This window comes from Tachypleus tridentatus, chromosome 6 (genome assembly GCF_004210375.1).
Source record: "Tachypleus tridentatus isolate NWPU-2018 chromosome 6, ASM421037v1, whole genome shotgun sequence".
Lineage (NCBI taxonomy): Eukaryota > Metazoa > Arthropoda > Merostomata > Xiphosura > Limulidae > Tachypleus > Tachypleus tridentatus.
The window spans coordinates 51,992,315-52,006,190 of NC_134830.1; the positions used below are offsets into that span (position 1 = coordinate 51,992,315).

At 34.8% G+C, this 13,876-nt stretch overlaps 1 protein-coding gene across 1 annotated transcript; it reads left to right on the plus strand.

Annotated features, from left to right (window-relative positions):
* The first annotated feature begins 209 nt into the window (after nucleotides 1–209).
* LOC143252497 (chitinase-3-like protein 1) lies at nucleotides 210–13,876 on the plus strand. Its single transcript, XM_076504720.1, has 5 exons — nucleotides 210–320; nucleotides 2,873–3,343; nucleotides 4,919–5,149; nucleotides 9,956–10,821; nucleotides 13,426–13,876. Exons 1-5 carry the CDS (start codon nucleotides 248–250, stop codon nucleotides 13,807–13,809), a joined length of 2,025 nt encoding a protein of 674 aa, XP_076360835.1. The 5' UTR covers nucleotides 210–247; the 3' UTR covers nucleotides 13,810–13,876.

Sequence of the window (13,876 nt, forward strand, 5' to 3'; positions counted from 1 at the left end):
TCAAACAGTTTAGCCTAATAATATTAAGAGAAACCAGTATCCAGTTTTTACAATGTTAGAAGAGAATTGAAATCCTTGGTGTGTTTTGGAACTAAATATGGTATTTTTGTTTTTCAAGAAACAAAATTTCAGGACAGGATATATAACTTATTTCATTTATTATGATATGAATTTGTTTTTCTCAAAGCATTTCCTTTTTCCACACTAGGCAAGAAACGTGACAAAAGCTTCAACTCATTGAGAAGACATGAGTTATCCAACGTTTCGTATAATGGCTGCTCTTCGTGGACTGTTATTCTCGGCATTGCTATGTTTTAAAAGTCAGTTGGCATGCTTTGATGTTTTAAGTCTTTTTAAATCTATTTATATAGAATGAAATAAGTGTACAGCTAAAAAAAATATTTATTTATCTCCTGAAGAAAATGAAATATCAAAGATTGTTTTTAGTTCACACAGTTGGGCACATCGTCATTTTCTGATCTGTCTTATTATTATATTTATAGTCAAAACTTTAACACTGAATATATCAGAACCACTGTTTTATGAAACTACATCACTGTGTTTACCACGCTTACTATAACTGTTCAGTCAGTGCTGATAATTTTATGTTAAAACCAAACTGTCATCAGAACTGTTTTCAGGATTCTGTCGTCGCTGAGAAGGACGATTTGATTTGTGTTTTTAAACTCACTTTCCTAGTTCTTTTGCGCTCACTTCAGGGAGATATTTGTGGCAAGCCTGAGAAAACGTAACAGTAAGTAAATTAGATAAATGATGGGGCCATAAATTACGAAAAAAAAACAATTATTTCGCATTGAAGCAGGCCTTCACAGAATTTCAAGTGTCAGTGAATCACATGAATCTTTTTTTCTTCTGTGCTTTTGTATTTTAGCGTAAAGCTACACAATGATCCATCTGCACTATGTTTGTCCCATAATGACACAGCATAGATAGATAGTCCATTGTGTATCTTTGTGCTTCTCTTCAAACAAAATGCTTTGTCCGCAGAGGGTAATCTAACCCTAAATTTTAGGGTTGTAACTAACCGGAGGGAACGTTTATGTTTTAAATGCCATTGGTTGACTTTAAAATTATTAAAATTAACTGTAGGCCTATTCCCTACCCTGAAAATTTAAGTAACTACACAAGATAGTAATTTTTGAACAGGCATATCAATTCCCCAAATTACTCCATTTATATGCACTTAAAAATAAAAAGACAAAGGTATTTATAACATTTTAAAGGTGAAAGTTACTATGACACCCTAAAGTCAGAGGTTAAGATCTAACTCCTTCCCGTTGTTATTAAGCGCGAGTCCCTCGCTGGGACAGCGGTAAGTCCACGGATATACAACGCTAAAATCAGGGGTTCAATTCGTCTCGGTGGACACAGCAGATAGCCCGATGTGGCTTTGCTATAATAAAACACACACACATTAAGTGCAAAGCTAAATAAGGATTACTTGTATTGTACATACTACAGTTGTCGAAACCACGTTTAGTATTATAAGACAGGCTTATCGCTGGACCCTCAGGGGTATATCCTTTTTTAATTGTAGTATTTTAATGTTGGTTTATTTTGGTGAGATAAAATAATTACTTGGATTAAAAGAAAATAAGTTAAACTATCACTCATATTGTTTCGATTTTTAGTTAAAGTTCTGTGGATACGTTTCGAAATGTAAACAAAAATCAGTTAATAATTTAGGAAATATGTGTATTATATGAGTAATCAAATACCATTATTTATCATATTCACTGTTGAAACAATCGAACACAAAGTTTATCCAATATAAATTATAATGTTAACGTTATTAATTGTTATTTTTAGCTAAGATTAGGTTCAACATCTTCGAATAGCAATTAAAACCTAATATCACGTTCCACATGAATGCAAGTTTTCAAATTAAAATTAACTAAATATTATTATTCCTTTAAACTATCAAATACAAAGTGGGGGTCGTTCTTTTGATTAAAAATATGTTTGTTTGTTTTTCAGTTTCGCGCAAAACTACACGAGCCCTATCTGCACTAGCCTCCCTAATTTAGGACAAGAGGGAGGGCTGCTAGTCATCACTACTCACCGCCAACTCTTGGGCTACTCTTTTACCAACGAATAGTGGGATTGACCGTCACATTATAACACCCCCACGACTGAAAAGGCGATAATGTTTGGTGTGACGGGGATTTGAACCCGCGACTCTCAGATTACGACTCGAGCATCCTAACCACCTGGCCATGATTTAAAAAGAAATGGAGTAATCCGGTAATTCAAACTATAAAATACAAAGAGTCGTTTTTGTGATCAAACATAGTGAATCACATACATGATAAATGTTTATAAATATTGATTTTAATTCTCAAAGCAAGTTATTTTATAACATTTTTATATTTATTCAGTACTGTTGTGACTGTTCACTGTTACTGTTAGCTGGAACGTGTGCTGGTATAGTTGTTCATCAATGTGTGACCAAAAGAATAAGAGTAACTTTTTCTTGTAAAAATGATTTTACTTCATTATTATCACACATTGATAAGGCACTCGACTTGTAATCTGAGGGTCGCGGGTTCAAATCCCCGTCACATCCAACACGCTCGCCCTTTTAGCCGTGGGGGCGTTATAATGTTACAATCAATCCCACTATTCGTTGGCAAAAGAGTTGCCCAAGAATTGGCAGTGGGCGGTGATGACCAGCTGCCTTCCCTCTAGTCTTACACTGTTAAATTAGGGACGGCTGACGCAAATTGCCCTCGAGTAGCTTTGCGCGAAATTCAAAACAAACAAACAAACACATTATTGGATATAGATAGTTCTTGAGCTTCCATTCTCTTTAAACAAAATCATAACCAATCTTTTGTTACCACATTTTCAGGTGGAGACTCCACATACGGCCAGTTTCAGTGTTTACGTGATGGAAACTTCAGAGATCCTTTTGATTGTTCCAGATTTTACCAGTGTAAAGGAGTTAAAGCCGTCCATGTGCATTGTTCAGATGGCCTCTATTTTAATGACAATACAGGTAATTGTGACTGGCCTGAAAACGTAGTGTGCTCATCGACTCAGCTGCTGTTTCAAGATAACTCCCCGTCTTGTCCTCGGGAAAAATATTTTGTTAATCCAACAGACTGTTCTCGCTATTATGTATGTATAGGTAGGACGAGAATTAGTCTACAGTGTTCGGACGGCTTATTTTTCGATGAACAAAAAAACGTTTGTAACCGAAAAAATCTGGTTCAATGTCCTCCACTGTCGTCAAGTGCCATGACACTATCCACAACAACCTCTGCACCAAATACAGTGCAAACATCACTCAGAACATCTGTTACAACAGGTCCCTTTTCAGGTAAGTTACCGATTAAAGTTAATATTCTAAATTTAAACTTTGTATTCAAAGATCTGTGGGTGACTTTATCACTTTAAGCCACTTTAATTCATACTTTTATCTATATAATATTATTTTATGAAGCTCAGTTTCGTTTAGAATTTTCATAAATATTAAGGTAATATCTAAGGTGTACCTGCTCTTATTCCTAAAGAGAGCAGGTACACCTGCCGAAGGAGCTAATGTCTTATTTTTTCGCTTTGTTTTCCTTCTTAAATGTGGTTTATACTACGTTTTTATTATTGTTGTCATGTAACAGATTAACATAATTGTAATGGTTTTTCTCAGACTATATTACAATGAAAACAGTTTACCCTTCTTTGACTACAGGTTCCACAAATCATCTTAACTAAAGATTCGTTATTTGGCCTGAATTCAAAGTCAAACCATTTTACTTATTTGATAATTTCAAGTTACGTACATTACTTCTTGTGTCTCAAAATGGCAGATACAAAGTGTACAAACTGACACAAGCAACCATCTCACAGCAACGTACGACGAACTTACCCACCGATTAACAGACTCAAAAGTTGAAAATAATCTACTCTAGCTCAGCTCTTATTCTATATTACATACATTGTTAATCAATGCGTTAATCATTTGACTTCAAACACCCATTTTGTCAAACAACAATACACACGGCTAAATTATGAAACAAAAACATAGCTTCTGATCAAAGCAAGCTACTTACACAGATAAGAACAAAATTGACTCAGTAATGAACTAATTTAATATACTGTTTAAAAGTTCTTGTCTAGAATGTTTTGTTTCGTAGATACGATATTTGACTGTTAGGTGTATTTTCAGCCATAATCTCAATAACATCACACGAAGTTTGGAGAATGAGATTAGTCCTAGACCTTCTTAAACTAACAATGCAAATAATTGTTATAACATGTTTATAGCATGAAACTGGTAATGATTAAACATTTGTGTTTATATACTACTAAGGAACCTGTCTCCGTTCCAAATTTGAACTACCACTTACTATCCACGCTAAGAAACTGACGACATAAAATATTGAGAACATCTTTTGGTATCACACAATTTCTCATCTAAATTACCAGAGCTTTACCACAGGACATAAAAAAAACAACAGAATGGAACTTACAAAACACATAAAAGTCAGTTTATCACGATAACTTATGCTTATTATATTTGGTTTAGTGTTTTGAAAAAAATAATAAAATTATTTCTTTAAAATTAGGCTGTGTGAGTCATTTTTTCCTTTCATCCAAGCAACCTTATGCAGCTTTGATTATGTCAGCACCAATACTTCCTTAATATACTTGACGCCTAAGTGCATCCTTAACATGCTAACACGCCAATACATTATAAATATATAAATACATTACTATAAACTTGTTATGGTGAAGTGCTTAATATATTCAAAACAAAATTCGGATACTTTTGACAGAGACAAAACATAAAATATTACTTATATTTTGTTCGGTCTTTATCTATGTAACACAAGATTTTAAAACTGGGTAAAAGTTGATCTTAAGTCTGATGTGGTATTACTAAATTCTGTATCAGGCTGCCCCCAAGGAAGCTTCAAGAATGACCCTGACTCCTGCGCTTATTACTACCACTGCGACCATGGAAGGTGGCACAGAAAACACTGCCCTTTTGGATTACACTGGAATAATGCACAGCTGGTTTGTGATTGGCCCCAAAATGTTCAATGTGAAGTCTCTACCTCAACGTCTAGACCAGTCAGTACTACAAGGACTCCACTCCCAATAAGTACCAGAAAACCACCTCCAGGTATTTATATAACCAGATAAATTACCTATTTGCATTTTATGATCATTAATTATAGCTACATTATTAGCATAAACAGTAGTTGTCAGTAAATAAAATTGGGATTCGCAAGGTAGGAGTTGTCAAATTTCAAGAGGGTGAGAGGTTAAAATAGATAAACAAAAGAAACGCACAGCAATTCTTGACACATCACATTTCAACTGATTTATTTTAGCTCACAGAGCATTTGTTTTAGCGTTTTCATCTACAAATGTGATTTAGGAAAAAGGTAAAAACTAATGTTTTTATTTCATTAAGAATGATTACCGTCTCCAGGATAAGTAATTTTTGGATCCTTAGTTACTTAAGCGCTTTAGAGCATGTACATTGGAATCCATTTGAAGCTTCTATTGCGTTCTTCAAGACAAAAACCTGTTTTATATGCTGCTATTTTAACCTATTTTTTATACCATCTAAAATGAGACATTCCACGCTTTAGAATGCATTCTTTTGTATCGCGTTTGTGTGTGCCTGGTTATCAAATAAGACATCGGATTAAATATGGAATGGATTAAACTGAACATACCGCCCTAGTTAAAAAAAACAACAAACGTTAAGCGTCCGGTATTAGCGACAATAGCACTGCAATCAAAGTTTAGCATTATCAGAATAAATGAACTGTAAATTCAAAATATTTCGTAGGGGGGATAGATATCCCAAATTGAATAAAAAAAATTTATTATTTGGATTAACAAAACAGCCAGGGAAATCTCCTCATTGTATTGAGTTTTTTATGATTTTGATAGCTGTATATAATTTTATCGGAACAGTTTACATTTTTGGACAGTTTCTTTTTGTTATTCGGTAAAATGTAATACAAATACCTGTTTACTTAATGTTAACAAAAATATTTCCTTTCTTGAATTTCAAGTTATACAAGTTAGCTTATTATGTGTAACTTTTAAATGAAGGTAATTAGTGTATGATGATGTGTCAACCAGGCTACATCTATTATATCCAATGCTAACGAGACCTTCTAGGGCTGTTAGGGCTGACTTAGTATGTGGCAAGATGCTATTTGTGAAGTATATTTAAAAACTGCTTGATTATAAATGTTGTAGTGCAAACTGAATTAAGTTGCTGAAATCAAATTTTTCATCAGTTTTATTTGTATCACAGGAAACAAAATTAGGGTAAATGTTATATAACACTACATTCATTATTTAAGTTAATATATTATTACTTTATTACTGTTCAGAAAAATGGCGAACCCACTACGTAGGACTAACTTCGCAGTAAATACGAATACAACAATTTCACTTACGTGGTAACTGATCTCGTACGTACAACATTGCCATTTCTCATACTTTTAACACTTTTTTTCTTCCAAAACGAAACTCAGAAATCTTTAAAGCTGGAATAATTGTCTTGTTGGCTGACAACAAAATCAAACCGAATTCACTAATCTAATCATCTAAACACAATTACTGGCTTATTAATAAGATATCTATAGCGTAACTTGCTTTTTTTATATAATCTAATAAGAGGAGTTTACATTTTTGTGAAAAATTCCAAACTTTAACATGAAACTCCCTCTGGTAAAACAATACTTTAAAATAATAAATTACAACAACGTTTTAAATATCAGTCGGAAGAAATGCAATCTCAAGATAAAAGGTAATTAGTTTTTAGTTTGTTTGGAATTTCGCGCAAAGCTACACGAGGGTTATATACGCTACACGTCCCTAATTAGCAGTATAAGACCAGAGGGACGACAGCTAGTCATCACCACCTACCGCCAACTCTTGGACTACTCTTTTACCAACAAATAGTGGGATTGACCGTGACATAATAACTTACTTCTTTCTGAAAGGTCGAACATGTTTAGTCTGACGAGGATTCGAACTCGCGAACCTCAGGTTACGAGTCAAGTGCCCTAACCACCTGGGTATGCCGGGCCCTCTCAGGTAGCTCAACGGGAAGTTGATAAGCTTACAACACTACAGTTCGATGTTCAATTCCTATTGTATAACATTCTGCTTAAACAACAACTCCTGTTGCACTGACTTTAAACTTATGCATACAAAGAATTCATTGCCACTTTCAGTTAAGTCAAATGCAAGATATTATTTAATGTACATAAAATAGTTAAATCATTTTCTAATAATTAATTCAAAATCAAATGAACTGATTTTATGCCATTTATAGTAACACGTGTCTGTGTTATATATACATAAAGTAAAAAAAGTAGTTTCACCACATATCTAACCACCGCATACTTGTCACCTTACTTTCAGGTAATCAGTCGTCTGTGACACCTAAATCTATATAGTAAACGATACAGCAAAATTTTATCGTTTGTTTGTTTGTTTTTACTTTTGCGAAAAGCTACACGAGGGTTATCTGCGCTAACTGTCCCTAATTTAGCAATGTAAGGCTAGAGAGAAGGCAGCTAGTCATCATCATCCACCGCTAACTCTTGAGCTAGTGTTTTACTAACGAATAGAGGGATTGACCGTCTATAATGCCCCATGACTGAAAGGGCGAAAATGTTTGGTGTGGCGAGGATTCCAATCCGCGAAAAATTTATTGCAACAATGTGGTAGGTGGATTAAAGTGTGATTTGTTCACTTAAAAACTAGAACTGCTTAGGGAATGTTATGTTAAGCTTATTGACTCATATTGGAACAATAACGATGAAATATAAGAAAATACTATACTTCTATTTTTCCTTTCCTTTGTTAACTTCTTTGACTGGTTTCGTAACTTTAAAGGTCAATTTTCAGAATATACCTTTACTGAGAATTTATAACACAAGCATAAATAAATAATCTTATTTATACATGTAATTATTTACGTTTAAGTGAAGAGTAGTACTTGTATGTTTTTTATAGGTTCTTTCTAAAATTATACCCTGAAGAGTGACCTTTGGAGTCACGAAACCGGTCGAAGAAATTAATAAAGGAGAGGGAAAATAGAAGACTAATGTTTTAGAGTTTTCTATACATATCAACATATATATAGAAATATACATCAACAAATATAAAGGTGTGTTTATCTGAAATCGACATTAATTGGTAATTTAAAACAAATATATATAATAAATAAGTTCGTCTGCTAAAGGCGTTAGAGGTTCATCAGGTTTATTTTAATATGATATGATAAACTTATTTTCTTTTTTTGACCCGACATTTGCTTTAATATCATGAATAATATAGTCAGCGTTAGTAAACGAAACGTTTAATCAAAAATTACCTAGAAAATTGGAGCAAGCACAAAAGTTTCTGGTCTTCAAGTCCCAAAATAATCCCAGTTTACCAATCGAAGCTTAAATGTTGTCGTATCTATAAAAAATAGTAAAAGTGTTACATACTATACGGTGAAGATAGGATTATTACAAAGCAGTGAGGTCGTTGATGCCCCTAATCCGTTATCTGTTGCCTCCCCCTCACCTCTACTTAATGGCTTAATAGTATTGCCGAAAATGTGTAACGCTAAAAATCAGGTTTCGATACTCTTGGTGGGCATAACACAGATGCTCTATTGTGTAATTTTGCACTTAACAATAAACGAATAGTTATCTGTTCGCACAGTTAATTTTGAGACTTGTTAAGGGTTATCTAAGATGTTTTTTGAATGTTCTTATCATAGAGTTGAGAAACAATTCCATTTCAACATCTTGTCATTTGGATGTTCCTTGTGACAGAGTTGAAAAACAATTCCATTTCAACATCTTGTCATTTGGATGTTCCTTGTGACAGAGTTGAAAAACTATTCCAGTTGTTTTCACGCGTCTTTTCATTCGCTTCTCTCTTGAAACGTTCTCAACAGAATTATAGGGGGAAGGCATACCCCAAAGTTTAAACAAACAGGCATCAATGTTAAACATTATTACACATGTATCATCACAGACATTTTATTAAATCAGTACTGTAATCAAAACATTGTTATCAGACGCGGCTCATAAAATCATTCAGTTTATACGTCGTTGCTTTTTTCAGTTAAAACCTTTTCACTCATAGATTCATCGTTTCTTTGCCGATTTGATATCTAATTGTAGTTTTAGGTCCAGAAGGTCAAACCATTTCAATTGATGTATTTGATCACGCCCAGGGTCTCAATGATCAACTAAAATAATTTCAGTTTGAGGGTAGGCTACTAGAAATCATGATGAGTAATAACAATGAAATTGATATACATGCACCCCACGCTTGTTACTGCTAGCGCACAAAAATATAGCGTTAAATTTCTATTTTTATTCCATTAAGATAAATAAGTAGTGTAAACATGGAGTGAAAATAGGGATTTGTAACTTAAGAAAATAACGTAGATACTATTTCCAGCCTAGCTTTTTATCGTTTTAGAATACCTAATTGTGAGCTTTAAAATACAATTTTTGCATTTTGATTAAATTTATTTCTGTACATTTTTTTCGACGATTCCTATCTCCCCTTTGTGAATTAACAATTTTTAATTATCTTATAAGTAATCAGATACTGTACCATTAAGATAAGTACAATTTTTTATACAAGGGGCGTCCTTTGCCTGGCTGAATAAACAGATCAAGTTATTTGAAATGCCATCGTGCTGGTATCCGCGTATTTACCATTTGCCTAATTGATATTTTCGATGAGAAGTGCCTATAAACGTGAGCAAGGCTATATTTGTCAGTCAAAAATGACTGACCCCTTCCTTCAACACTCACACCTAAGTTATCCCTCATTTGTGATGAAATGCCCTAAATTAACCACCTTGATCTGTGTCTGGAATACCTGTCTTATAAAGTTTTACAGACGACTTTTGTTCATGTTTTTAACGTTCTACTTTTAGGAGACAACAAACTGAAGGTGGTGTGTTATTTCACTAATTGGGCCTGGTACCGAGGTGTTGGAGGAAGATTTCTACCCGAGGATATAGATCCCACCTTCTGTACCCACATCAACTACGCCTTCGCTACGTTGGATAGTTCTTCATTGACGCTAAAACCGTTCGACAGCTGGGCTGATATAGAAAATAATTTTTACGAACGAGTGGTAGCACTGAAAAACCGAAATCCTCGACTTCGTGTTTTGCTGGCGTTAGGAGGGTGGACGGATTCAGCGGGTGACAAATATACTCGTCTAACTGCCAGTGCAACGAAACGACGGAATTTCATCCAGCATGCTATTTCCTTCCTACAACAACACCATTTTGACGGACTAGACTTAGACTGGGAGTTTCCTGTCTGTTGGCAGTCCTCCTGTGGGTCTGGTCCTAAAAATGATCGTTCGAACTTTGCAACTTTTGTTCGAGAATTACGAGAGGCATTTGACCAAGTCCAGCCAGCTCTCCTTTTGACAGCGGCCGTGTCTGCTTCCAAAACCATTATTGACAACGCTTACGATGTACCAACACTTGCTAATAATCTTGATTTCATCAATCTTATGGCGTACGATTATCATGGTTCCTGGGAAAAAATAACTGGTCACGTGGCCCCCCTTTATCAGAACCCAGGAAATCCTCTCAGTGCTAACTTTTCACTGACCTACTGGGTACAGAAAGGAGCTCCACCACATAAGTTGGTACTAGGAACCCCATTTTACGGCCGTAGCTTCACCTTGGCCAGTTCTAACGTAAATGGAATAGGTGCTCCAAGTACGGGTGGAGGTAAAGCCGGACCATTGACTAAAGAAATTGGAATACTGGCGTACTATGAGGTACGCAATTATTATATAACTGTTTGTTGTTTGTTTTAGAAAAAAGTCAGATTGGGTTATCTGCTGGGTACACTGCGTTGCAAGTCCCTAGACTTATCGCTGTTCTACCGGGAAATTAATAAAATTGAAAAAAAAAGCGATGATTTTCTTACAGGAGAATGTACTTGAGATAATAATCACCTGTTGTTAGAACCTTAGTTATATCTAGCTTGAAACTGTTGAACACTTGCTTTCAGTTGTTAGAACCTTAGTTATATCTAGCTTGAAACTGTTGAACACCTGCTTTCACTTGTTAGAACCTTAGTCGTATCTAGCTTGAAACTGTTGAAAACTTGCTTTCAGTTGTTAGAACCTTAGTTATATCTAGCTTGAAACTGTTGAACACCTGCTTTCACTTGTTAGAACCTTAGTCGTATCTAGCTTGAAACTGTTGAACACTTGCTTTCAGTTGTTAGAACCTTAGTTATATCTAGCTTGAAACTGTTGAACACCTGCTTTCACTTGTTAGAACCTTAGTCGTATCTAGCTTGAAACTGTTGAACACTTGCTTTCAGTTGTTAGAACCTTAGTTATATCTAGCTTGAAACTGTTGAACACCTGCTTTCACTTGTTAGAACCTTAGTCGTATCTAGCTTGAAACTGTTGAACACTTGCTTTCACTTGTTAGAACCTTAGTCGTATCTAGCTTGAAACTGTTGAACACTTGCTTTCAGTTGTTAGAACCTTAGTTATATCTAGCTTGAAACTGTTGAACACCTGCTTTCACTTGTTAGAACCTTAGTCGTATCTAGCTTGAAACTGTTGAACACTTGCTTTCAGTTGTTAGAACCTTAGTTATATCTAGCTTGAAACTGTTGAACACCTGCTTTTGTTCATTAAAACCTTAGTTATATCTAGGTTGGAACTGTTGAACACCTACTTTTGTTCGTTAGATCTTTAGTTATATCTAGCTTGGAGCTGTTAAACACCTGCTTTTGTTCATTGGAACCTTAGTTATACCTAGCTTTTGTTTGTTAGAACCTTAGCAGTTTATAGTTTGAAGACTAATAAACTAGATGAATAAAATTCATAAACAGATTGGTATTTACTTTATTTGAAGGTTTTCCTTTCATTCTGAATATTTTTCTTTAAGCAATTTGTAAACTAAGGGAAGGGATAAGAGAGATAGAACAATTAAACTTAATATTTATTTAATGTAGTATTTTTTAGATACGTACAAAACAGTTTAGTGCGCACACTCAAAACACAACGAATTCACAGTGTTGGCTTTACTAATATTTGGTGTTCTATCAACTCAGCAGAAAGCACATTTCGTAACCATGCAGTGAAAAAACGACTAAGAAACAACAAAAGACCCGAGACATATTAAATCTTTTGTAAAGAAGTAAGTTATTTTGACTTTCACAAGTTAAGTCGCATACACGTTGAAAACTTTGTTGTTGTAAAGGAACTTCAAGCAGGCATTACTGGACTGGTAACTTCTGTCTGTTGCATCTAGATCATATCTTCATCAGAAAACGTTTTAAAAGTAAAATCTGAATCGCTTAATATCTGAAATATCATGTGGTTACATTTTTTAAATATGTGCTCTATTCGTAATGACGAGAAACCCATTATGCCTGAACTTATGCCAATGTTAACTGGAAGATTACCTAAGAAAGTCGAAACGTTGTTCTCTACTTTGTTTTAATAAAAGTTTTTATATCCATACCAGCCAGCCCCATGGTATGTCTGCGGACTTACAACACTAAGAACCGGGTTTCGATACCTGTGGCGGGCTGAGCACAGATAGCCCATTGTGTAGCTTTATGCTTAATTCGAAACAACAATCATATGAGCCGTCTTCAGATACATGTGCCCTTTTCATTCCGGTCTCCATACCTGGATGGAGGTGGCAAAGACGATTGGGGGCATCTTATGCTATATTAACTTGGATAATTGAATTTGAAAATTGAAATAACAGCTTTCCATAATAGTTATACAGAAGTCTCTATTCCTAATACAAATAAGCGCTTCATTATCGGGTAAAGGTTGAGAACTAAGTTACCCCCTCAATGATCTCATTGGTTGAGTCCTATCATATTTGCTTTTATACTCTACTGTTTTGAATATTGCTTTTCACCTGGAATTGAGATACTCTTAAAAACATTTTAGCAACGTCAAATACACTTCAATAATTAGATATATATAAAGAAATAATCTGGTAAAACAGCAAATATTCCATTCAAACTTCTTTTTGTGTGTGTGGCTCTCTTTGAATGTAATTGACTCCCAGAGCATTTGTTGTTTGTTGTTAAGAACAAAAGGCTATCTATGATCTGCCTACCACGAGTATTAAACCCGGTTTTTAGCGCTGCTAGTCCATTAATATACCAATGTGCCACTCCCAGTGCAATTATGATTATGCTAGCTCTTTATACAGCTGCTTTAGAGAAAACTGTTAGTTCCGATTGTCAACATACCCTTATTTTTGAATTAGTTATTAAAATGTTTTTTAAAATTCCCAGAAAAGCTTTTGAGTCCAAATAATGTTTCCCCTTTTAAGAAAAAAACATTATTAACTTTGGCTATTTAGATTTTAATGATATAAATCTGTTATTATAGATATGCGATAAGATGAACAACCAAGCTTGGAGGCAAGTGAAAGATCCTTCTGGAGCTACCGGCCCCTATGCCTATCGTGAGGATCAGTGGGTTGGGTTTGATGACCCCGAAATTCTTTCCCAAAAAGCCAGATTGGTTCGTGAACAAGGATATGGAGGAGTCATGATGTGGACAGTGGACTTTGATGATTTTAGTGGCATCTGTTGTCAGAAACCTTTTCCACTTCTGAGAGCTCTTCATTATGGCTTATTTGGTACAGGAGATCCTCCAGAAACTTACAAATGTGAAGAAAATCTAATCGGTAGGGGACCTCCCTTTGGAATCATTGTCCCTGTGGCTCACCAGTATCCCACCCTATTGCGAGCAGACCAAGTACCTTTATGATTCAACATGGATTGTGGACACTTCGAGAGATCTCATAGATTTTAAACCATTTCATTCAGTATTTGTT

What these genes read in the sequence shown, in the direction of transcription:
- LOC143252497 (XM_076504720.1), top strand. Translation starts at nt 248, where the DNA reads ATGAGTTATCCAACGTTTCGTATAATGGCTGCTCTTCGTGGACTGTTA. An exon ending in GGCATTGCTATGTTTTAAAA is followed by an intron (nt 321 to 2,872) that starts GTCAGTTGGCAT and finishes CCACATTTTCAG; the next exon opens with GTGGAGACTCCACATACGGC. An exon ending in GAATACTGGCGTACTATGAG is followed by an intron (nt 10,822 to 13,425) that starts GTACGCAATTAT and finishes CTGTTATTATAG; the next exon opens with ATATGCGATAAGATGAACAA.